General features: G+C 38.7%; 1 protein-coding gene across 1 annotated transcript; it reads right to left on the bottom strand.

Moving 5' to 3' along the window:
- Window positions 1-12: 12 nt before the first annotated feature.
- Window positions 13-7381, bottom strand: LOC119261825 (BOLA class I histocompatibility antigen, alpha chain BL3-7-like). Its single transcript, XM_037531599.1, has 3 exons — window positions 7276-7381; window positions 6527-6817; window positions 13-59 (listed from the first exon to the last, which is right to left on the bottom strand). Exons 1-3 carry the CDS (start codon window positions 7307-7309, stop codon window positions 28-30), a joined length of 357 nt encoding a protein of 118 aa, XP_037387496.1. The 5' UTR covers window positions 7310-7381; the 3' UTR covers window positions 13-27.
- Window positions 7382-11202: the final 3821 nt, after the last annotated feature.

Genomic DNA, 11202 nt, shown 5'->3' with positions numbered 1-11202 from the left:
GGCTACATGATGACGAAAGACTTCCTTTTACCCATGAGCATAACTTTGTGTGCAAAATGCTGGGGACAGGTCAAAGGGAAAAAATCAACAGCATGTTACTTTGTATTTTGGTAGTAAGTGGGTAATAATAGTCTAATATTGGGTTAGCAAGTCACAATTACCTAAAAACTACCTGCTAATGTTATAGTTGCTGATAAATAGTATTATTGCAGTTATAATTTCAATGCAGTCTAACCACATTGTTCTGATGAACTGATGTAATCACCTAATGTGAGATGCAGTAATTGAAAGAGCAGCATTTGTAGCACATTTCGTTTCACTATAATTACAGGCAGTCACTGCGTGTGTACATCACCCTGCGCCTGACCACTTATAAACATAACAGATAAACACTGTAGAAACAAGTGAATTAGTATTTTATAGCACTAATAGCACATAATTTCATCAGAAGTACTTCATTATTTTTAGGATAATGATTTAAAATATATGTATATGTTGATTAAGCAGATGTTATCCTGCAAGAGCTTGATGCTATATATTGAAGCCCGTGTTGTAGACGACCATTTTTCCTTTTTGTGTGGTATGTTATTAATTAGGATGGGATAAGGCATAAACTGGGCCAGCTGGGTCCTAAGAGCAGGCATTTATACAGACACATAGGGGTCCTGGGAGCAGTTTCGTCAGAGAACTTGTAGAGAGGAGAATTACCAGAGCTGGTTTATGAGGAGTCTGGCCTCTTCCTATCCCCCCAATTATGTCAAAAACAGGACTGCTAAACAGCAGAGGGCGCCCGCGAGGGAGACCTCAATGAATGGGTGTGAATGGAGCTCAGTGACTAAAAACAAAAAATTAAAAAGATTCTAATTACTTACCCAGAACTTTCCTTTAATTTTAGAAAGTAGAAGCATGTATTTCTGTAGGTTTTATTAACATTATTATTATTTTTTTTTTTATAGCAAATGGGTTTTGGGCAGCATAACACTTGCTACTGAGTGCTGATTGGTTGGCGAGTGGAGCTGCTCAATGGCTGTTCATGCTTAGCAAAATAAGTAGATTGCATAAGATCAGTTTGTTAATTTGTAAACCCAAAGAAACATTTTCAAAGTAAAATTCTAATTCATTATAAATAAAATCCAAGATAAAGCTACAAATATTTTTGCCATAGCAGTTGTGTTTGATCACAAAGCCTAAATAGATGAAAAAGAGTTTCTGGGTATAGGCAACAAAAAGTATATCTTATATGCATGTATACCTTAAATCAGGGGTGGGCAAACTACGGCCCGCGGGCCACATCCGGCCCGTTGGCCCTTTTGATCCGGCCCGCGGAAGATTGGTACAGAATTGTTCAAATCAATCATATCATAATTTTGACTGCGTTAATTTAATCTTGTTCTGTAATGCCTAGCGTTCCACCAGGTGGCGCATTAGGCAGAGCGATACATTGACTTGATTTTACGGAGCCAGGGGCTACTCTCCTTCATTACTCTGCTTCTGCTCTGAACCCATCTGTAACCATGAGTGGGCCAAAGAAAAGAAAAGTCGACTGTGAGTGCCGAGTGTTCAATAAGGAATGGACAACTAAATACTTTTTCACTGAAGTCCGATCAAAGGCTGTATGTCTGATTTGCCACGAAACCGTTGCGGTTTTAAAGGAACACAACCTTAGCCGTAACTTTTCCACCAAGCACGTTAATTATGCTAACAACCTATCAACGCAAGAGCGGTCAGCTACTGCTCAGAGGTTGGCAGCTGGTTTGCAGGCTCAGCAAAACACCTTTATACGACAAACTGCCATCCAAGAAACAACCACGAAGGCGAGTTATTTGCTGGCATTCAAATTAGCAAAGACCAGCAAGCCATTCTCCGAAGGGGAGTTTCTCAAAGAGTGCATGGTAGAGACAGCAGATATCTTGTGTCCTGAGAGCAAGAACAAGTTTGAAAAAATTAGCTTATCACGCAGGACAGTGACTCGTCGCATTGAGCTAATTGACGAAGACTTAGCTAGCAAGCTAAACAAAAAAGTGGAGTCGTTTACATTTTATTCCTCGGCACTGGACGAAAGTAATGATATAAAGGACACTGCTCAGCTTTTAATTTTTATCAGAGGGATAAATGACAGTTTTGAGATAACAGAGGAGTTTTTGGCCATGGAGTCCCTAAAGGGGAAAACACGGGGAGAGGACTTGTACGACAGCGTGTCGGCTGTCATGGAGAGGCACAAGCTACCTTGGAGAGCGCTCGCCAATGTTACCACAGATGGATCGCCAAATCTGACTGGAAGAAACGTCGGGCTGCTCAAAAGAATCCAGGACAGGGTGAAAGAGGACAACCCGGTGCAAGAGGTGATTTTCCTACACTGCATAATCCACCAGGAAGCACTGAGTGAATCCGTATTGCAGCTTAACCACGTAGTGAAGCCAGTTGTAAAAGTCGTTAACTATATTCGAGCGAGGGGCTTCAGCATCGTCAATTTATTAAGTTTCTTGAAGAAACTGATGCTGATCACCAGGACTTGCTTTACCACTCCAATGTCCGCTGGTTAAGTTTGGGGAAAGTGTGTCAACGAGTGTGGGAGCTCAAACAGGAGATTATCTCATTTTTGGAGCTACTTGAGAAAGGTGACGATTTTCCTGAGCTGAGTGACACAGACTGGCTTTGTGATTTAGCGTTTGCTGTGGACATCCTGACGCACATGAATGAGCTGAACATGAAGCTACAAGGAAAAGACCAGTTCGTGCATGAAATGTACACAAACGTGAGAGCCTTCAAAACCAAGCTAGTTCTTTTCTCAAAGCAAATGTCAAACAAGTCATTCACTCATTTCCCCACGCTGGCTACGCTGAAAGATGCTCCTCAACATGTGAAAGAATACACAAAATCACTGGACGACCTGCAGGGAGAATTCTGCCGTCGGTTCTCTGATTTTGGAAAAATTGACAAGTCACTTCACCTGGTGTCTTGTCCGTTCACACAGGACCCTGAAACGGCACCACAGGAGTTGCAGTTGGAACTGATTGATCTTCAGTGTGACACCGTCTTAAAGGAGAAGTTCAACTCTCTTAAACTGGATGAGTTTTATGCTTCATTAAGCACAGACAAATTTCCAAACATCCGGAAGATGGCACAGAGGATGTTGGTGTTGTTTGGCTCTACATATGTGTGTGAACAGACTTTTAGTGTGATGAACACCAACAAAGCACCCCACAGATCCCAGCTGAGTGATGAACACCTCAGATCTGTTCTGAGAATTGCCACAACAAAACTAACACCAGACTTCGATGCACTGGCAAAAAAGGGGGATCAGCAACACTGTTCCCACTAAAAGTGACTAAGTTTTAACATTGTTATGCCTTTTATATGTTTATGTTTGACATGTATGCACCTGGAGCTGGCCTGGCCTGTCTGTCAAATTTTAGAAGTCAACGTGGCCCCTGAGCCAAAAAGTTTGCCCACCCCTGCCTTAAATCTTGACACTAAAAGGAATTTCACTAGATATATTTTTAAAAATCTGCCTGTAAGAAACTGCCTTTATTTATTTATCAATAAATACTTCTTCCAACAGATTGCAATTACATGTGGAACTGAAACATTGTCGTTCTGGCATAAAGCACAAATCTTCCAATTGTTTTTTGAAATACCTGCTTGACCTTCTCTACTGGTGTGTTAATTGGATCAAATGAGGGTTTTACTAAACAAACAAATTGATCCCTTATACAGCCTCCTCGCTCCTGATGGGGTGGTATCAAACACAATCGCATACTGTTTAAGGCTAATAGGAATTTTATAAACATGTAGAAACTCTTCATAGGTAAATAAGTTACTTTCTTTATTGAATGATTGACTAACCAATACAATTTCAGTTCTAAACCAATTATCAAAGAGCAGCGACTTCCTAAGCATCAGTCCTTATTATTCCAGAAGAAATACCTAGATGGGGGGAAAGTTGTGTTTATAAAGAAAAGATCAGGCCAAAAGTACTTGGGGAAAGAAAAAAGAAGTCAGAAAGAAAAATAGGAATCTTATCAACGTTGTAGTTACAAACCAAAACAAAGTCCAATCCTCCCAACCGAGAAAAAAACACAAGAAGAAACAAAGTTCGAGATTGAGTCTGGGTTTTTTAAGAGGAGAGCATGGTCTAATGAATCGATGTAAAAAGAATGTTAATCAATACTTCACTGAATCTTGTGATAGTGCTAATGATTGAACATTTGCTGCAAGTTCTTCTACTGATTGAATGACATAGATGTTAAATTTGTTAAGTACTTTCTACAGTGTCAGTTTCATTTATATCTAATCCTGTTACTGATTTCCGGTTATAAAGCCAATTTCTATGCTTCCACAGTTCCTCACTGAACTGTGATCTGGTTTGAGGTGCAGGCAGACAAAGACTTAAACTATATAAATACTACACATCAAGACTTCATCATTTACTATAAACTGAATACAGTATCTCTATCTTGAATGATCAGAGTGGACTAATTGATTCATGACTTTATTTAAAGAATTTATGTTGAGATAACAAAATTTCACCTTTTAATATTACTTTTTCATAAAGAAACTTTACTTCAGAACAAAACACAAGACTGGGCGTAATAGTGCATATAAAGAATGCTGAAAAGATTTTGAAAGAAATGCTTAAATTTGCTGAAATGCTGAATCTTCTTCATCATCATCATTGTTCTCTGTACATCCTTTCTGAACAGAAAAAATGTACAACATTGTCAATAATGGGGTTATGAAATTCTTGCTGACACCAATCAACGCATAATGAAAATATACAAGTGATCTTATACCCAAAAAATCAATGAAAGGACGCACAAAGTGTAAATGTTACAATCAAGTCTGTATTTGTAGTACTTCTTGGGCCCTCTCCTCAAGTGGTGTTGTATAGTAGGCAGAGATTAGTGTGTTTAAACTCTCCGCAGCAGTATGAATCAGGGGCTAGTTGACACAGCAAGGATAGTTCTACAGTGTGCTTTACTTTTAGTCTTGTTTACCAATAAAGCAAGAATCAGGTGCTAAAACTTGGACAACAAAGCAAAAAAAAAAGGAATAAAGCATAAAGAACTTAGCTAGCTAGCATTAGTTTGTAGTATCTACGTTGTCATGATTGTCACGTTTAAGGTAGAGGTTTTGATTCTATCAGCCTCCCATTACAGCAAATAAATGAAAGTAAGGAATAAAGAAAAGCTGTAAGTTAACCAAATCTGAAAAACAACAGTTAACTAGTCTGCTAAGTTAGCGGTTAGCTAGTACAAAGCTAAAGTAACTTTGCCACATAACATTGACATAACCATGCGATAAGCATGTCATGGCAGATGTCATGACTTTTGTCCAGTAATATAACAGTGTCATGTTACCATTACTGGGTAACTGTAATGAGTATCAGTGAATCAGTAGAACAGACTGTGGAACAGACAGTAGAACAGTGTTCTGCCCTACCCACCCCACTGCCACCCCATACGAACTCAATGCACTCTGCACTTTACCCTGCACTCCACTCACTTTACTTTACACTGCACATTCGGACTCATTCTCTACCCCTCATTCTCTACCATGCACTTTACTCTAAGTTACTCTAAGTCACCTACTGGACTATCTCCGCACTCACACACATACATAGATTATTGCACATGTACACAGCATTGCAGTATCTATATTCTATGACTTTTGATTCTTTGATTTTAATGTATGTCCGTGTATATTGTTTAAGTTAGTTTATTGTATATTTATATACATATAATATATATATATTTTTTTTCCCTCTCTTCTTCTTCTTCTTCTACTTATTATTATTATTATTATTATTATTATTATTATTACTATTTTCTCTCACTATTTTACTCCATGTTGTAAATACTGTTGCTGCACTCAGTGGGAACTTGCACCAAAGTTTTTCACTCACCTGTACTCCTGTACTCTTGTGATGTGACAATAAATCTGATTTGATTTGATTTGATTTGATTTGAATGAGAGATGTCATAATGTTTGAAAGCTGACTTCAGGTTCATCTAAAACTTTGAGTCAGAAAATGCTACCGGTATTAAAAGTAAAGTTCAGATGTGTTGATAGCCAGTCACCCTATCAAAAAACACTGCGTTTGGATATCAAGTGAGCGCCATTGTTGATTTATGCCATGAGAAGTGCTGCTTGATCCCAGTTAAATCATCCCAACTAAATTTGGCTAAATTGATGATTGAGTAATTAAGGGGGTAATAACTTTTTCACACAGTGCTGACTCGTGTTGAATCCTTTTTTGTCCTTCAATAAATTAAATGATCATTTAAAAACTATGTTGTGTTTGCTTATGTTGGCTCCGTCTTCTATTAAATATTGTTTGAAAATCTGAAATAATTTCATGTGACACATGAAACAAAAACGGTAGAAATCAGAAAAGTATAAAAACTTTTTTACACTTTCAGTGTCTCTCTCCGTAAAGATTGACTTGTGTAGCTGAAAATTGCAATGTTTCCTTACCACATTCTTTTTTTAAGATTTTTCCCTTTCAGAATCGGATTTCTCTTACCATGCAGGGACCTGACAGACAACTGTAGCACCATCTCCTCCTGCAGGCTGCTGTGATGAACAACACTGCTGTACTGATTCCTGTTCAGCTCCTCAGGTAAGACGGTCAGAACGCTCCTCTTCTGGAAGGTTCCATCCTGGTTGGGTAGCGTCTCTCTGAGCTCCACGTCCTCATGCAGATCCTCTCCATCCTTCTGCCAGGAGATCATCACTGCTTTGGGGAAGAAACCTGTAGCATGACACACCACTGGAGAAGAAGAGTCCTTCTGGAACAGAGACGCCTCAGGAGGAACTGGAGAGAGACATATTGCATTGTAGTGTTCTGACAAAAAAGGCAGTAGAAGCTTTTGAAATAATCTGAAATAATCAGCATGTTGGTACAAATATATTTACACTGATGAAATTGAGGCTGTATGTAAACAGAGATATAATAGCAACAACAAAGCAACACCATTTCAACCACTTGGGATACCACACCGACCATCAAGCAACTGCCAAGCAACCATCAGAGTTACCATCACAACTGCTTGGCAATATCTTAGCAATCACCTGGAATGTCATAACAATCACCAAGCAACACACTAGCAACCACCTGGGACATCTTTTCAGCTACCTAGCAACACACTAGCAACCATCTAGGAGACCATTGCAACCACCATGCAACACCCTAGCGACACCCAGAAATACCACAGCAACTACCTAGCAACACCCCACCAACCATCATACAATAACAGCTAGTTACAGACATACCGAGTCTCCCGGACGTCGCGGGAGTCTCCCGCATATCAATAGTGTCTCCCTGATGCCCGGAAGTCAGATAAAATCTCCCGGAATCCAGAAGTAGTGGCCCAAGAGGGAACACCAACGCGCGCGCAGGCGACACAGAAGGAGGGGGAGAGGGAGAGAGCGGCGCTCCCCTCGTGTGCATATTCATGAAGCGCATGCAAAACAGAGGGTTCTGATTGGCCTGTTCTCTCCAGAGAGTCTGTGAGTCAGCCAATCGGTTTTTAGTGTGGGCGGGCAGTGTTTTCCCCTCCTGGACGGGATGCGCTCAGTGACAGAAGGAGCATCATGGCGGAGGGAGGGAAAGCGGATGCAGGGCCTTCCAAAAAGAAGGAATATAAACCTCATTTTACCTCTGACTGCTCTAAAATATCTCCATGTCTGGTCAAAGTGAAGAACAGTGCCCGTCTTGCCCGCTGTACAGTCTGTAATACTGACTTCAGCACTGTGATGTAGAAAGTTAGGGGGGCTGGTGTCGAAGCCTGTGCTGTAAAAAGAAGTTCTGTAAGTTTGTGGAGCTTAAAGTAAAGTTATTTTTGTTTTTGTTTGTTGCATAAGATGTATTGTTTTTTTGTTTTTTTTTGCAGTGGCCGGGAAAGGGGGGGGGGTGGGGTTTGCGTTGGGGGCGTTGGGAGAAGTGTCTCCCTGAAATTAATTTTTCCAAGTTGGGATGTCTGACAAACACAGTCATATATATATATAAATAACATACATAATATTACATACATATCTTACATTATTTTTTGACATAATTTTTTTATAATTTTTTTATAATTCCCACATATAAGCTGCCATTTACACTGTCAAAACAACATGAAGAATGAACCAACACAACTTATTTTATCTCCTGTAGATTAACTTTTTCAAGCTTTTAATTTCACCGTGACAATACACAGTAAAAGGAAACGTGTTTTTATATGTATATAAATCACTTACTAGATCTATCTTAGTTTATTGTTTGTTGGAATTTAATGGAATGATGGTAAAGCTGGTATTGGATGATATCTATAATTAATAAATAATTAATTACCAGACTCCCTCATGGAGATTTAGAAATCATTAAAACAAACACATTAACATACATACAGTCCCTACTTACTGTATTAATATTATTTGTATTCTAATATTAGTGGTTTTTCTCAGCAAATGAACACATACTGACCAGATAAACAGCTTTTTAAATAGAGTTCTCTCAGGTCTACAGCAAACGCATATGATATAGCAATTAAGTGGTAAAATGGAAAAGTGAAACACGATGATGGTATATAGTAATAGTATTGCGCAACATATTACACATTTCTATAGTATAGTAATTAATATGTAGATATAACAGACACTAGTACAGTAGGCACTCTACTGTTTATATAACTAAACTGAGCTCACCTGCTGATGCCAGATGAACACTAAGCGTAAGAACAAGGAGAGACTTCATGATTCACTGTATGTTAGTCCAGATTATTCGGCTCACACAGAGTTTCACAGCTCTCTGCCTCGGCCAGCCATCATTAGAGTGTGGTAGATTTACAGGAAGAGGGTCTCTTCCGTCCCCCTTATTCAGACCGTACTAAATACATGAACCTAGCTGTTCAAAAGCATGAATTTATGATGTTCACGTAGAAGAAATAACTCACACTGCTCTTTCCAGGCTCTTCCTGTAAACTCTTGTCTGGTTTACAGTCTTCAGACAAACTCATAATAATCCTGAGAGTCCAGTCCTCCAGCACACCATGCTGTATCAGAGTCCTGCATCACTCTCTGAATTATTAAGATGTAGAACAAAAACAAAACCCATCGGTTGGTGCTGCGAGATCTTACACACGTTGTTAAGCAGAGTGAATGAAAATACCCCATCGTAATTTGGTGTCTATATCACAGCAAGACATTTGCAGGAGACAGTTTTGTGAACTGTTACTGTAGCTGATCTGAATCGGGAGACCAGAAATAAAATATTTGAGTGCCCTGGTTGAAAATCATGCTTTATTGATTGTCTGACTTTTCTGACTGTTATCACGTTATCACGTTTTTTCATGAGATCATACTTTTTCTCACATAATCGCGCGTTTTCTTTTTACATTGTGATCACGCAGGTTTTTTTCACATGTGATTGTGTGTTTTTCATGTTATCATAAGTTTTTTTCATAATGTGACCACGCAGGTGCTCGCACAGGTGATGCTACCTTTTTGACATTTTTTTCACAGGTGACCGCTTCCCCACCACATGTGATTATAGGCTTTTCCCCACATGATCACCTTTTTTTACGCATGCATTGGCTTTTTTACGTGATTACAGAATTTTGTATGTGACATATTTTAGCACATGATTATAGTTTTCTTCACTTGTGATTGTTTTCTTACATGTGATCACACAATTTGTGAACATGCTTTTTTTCATGGGGTTGTATTATTCAAAAGAATAATTTTACTGAGAGCTGTAGTTTACTGTTCATATTACATTGTTTACAAATGTGTTGATAGAACATCATTAATTATAGTTAATCTTTACTATTTTCGGCTGTATTTATAGCTGTTTTCCCCATTTTATGTGGCTGTGTAATATCATTAAGTTCTCTCTACAACAGTCTGTAACTAACTGTAATATGTAACGGACAATGTAATAACATTTAACGTTTATATTTAATGTTAGATTTTACAAAATACAATCTAATATATATTATAATATAACAATATGTATTAATAAATATAAGTAATGATAATAAATGCAATTAACTACAAACAAATTTCATTTTATTTTTCTGAAAAAAATGTTAATCTGGTCTCGGCCAATTCTGATCTCAGTCTTCACTTGAGTCTTGGTCTTGGTCTTGGCTCGCAATTGAAGTCTCGGTCTCTGTCTTGACTTGTACCTAGTGGCCTTGACTACAACACTAGGAGAGACTCAAATATCTTTACAGTGGTGGTGATGGGAACCAGGCGTCGCCATGACTACAACACAGATATAGACACTTTATTTACCATCCAGAACCACCAGAGAACCTACACGAGTCTTCTGAGCTTATATGGAATGTTGATAATGGAAAATAGTGGAAAATCTTGAATAATGAGTTTTTTGGGGACCATTTTGCCGCACAGCGCCCTGCATGTCTCCCTCAATATTAGAAAGTATTGTAAAAAAAAGAAAAAACAGCGTCTCAGTCATCAGGCAGTGAATTCATAACCATTTCATGTAGGAACTTTCTGTGAGGAGCTTTTAGAGGGGGACGTCTGGTTCCCATCACCACCACTGGGAACAGTTCTGACTGTACGTTTCTGTAGAGCACAGCGTTTCACACAGAAACACTCTGAACGACTCTGTTCACATCTTAAACATTTAATTATGTGGAATTTAAAAAAAAAATACTGGAATTCCTCATTTGATGCATGGCCTTCTTTGGTCATATGGGCCTCTTAATAAACTGAATAACTTCTGAAAGCTGCTGCTACAATTAAATCAGAGCCACTGTGTTAATAAATATATTTTCTTCTCTTCTAACCTGCATTACCTGCTTGATTTAGAACTGACTTTCAGGGTTTTAAAGCTCTTAATCAGGTAAAAAGATGAACTATTATATTTAACAACAGCATCTGAAAATCTGAGAGCCAGCTGTTGTTTTGTTAATACAGTGCTGTCATGAGAATCGTGACCACTGAAAGTCCCCCAAGACAGTTTGTGGTTGGAAACTGAGCAAAAAGCCGCAGGTTTAACCTTGATTTCTCCTCAGGGCCTCATTACAACGAAAGACAAAGTCACCGCTGACTGAACATCTAAATCATCACACACTTCCCTCAAAGCCTCTGCAGGTGTTCAGTGTCTGCTAGTAGTAGCAGCTGATATATGGCTGTATATGGGTTTCTGATAAATAACAGACATTAGCATATATGGATTTTCCTTATATC

Source organism: Pygocentrus nattereri, chromosome 20 (assembly GCF_015220715.1).
Source record: "Pygocentrus nattereri isolate fPygNat1 chromosome 20, fPygNat1.pri, whole genome shotgun sequence".
NCBI classification, from domain to species: domain Eukaryota; kingdom Metazoa; phylum Chordata; class Actinopteri; order Characiformes; family Serrasalmidae; genus Pygocentrus; species Pygocentrus nattereri.
The sequence above is the reverse complement of the archived record's forward strand: the minus strand, read 5'-3'. Positions and strand labels throughout refer to the sequence as shown.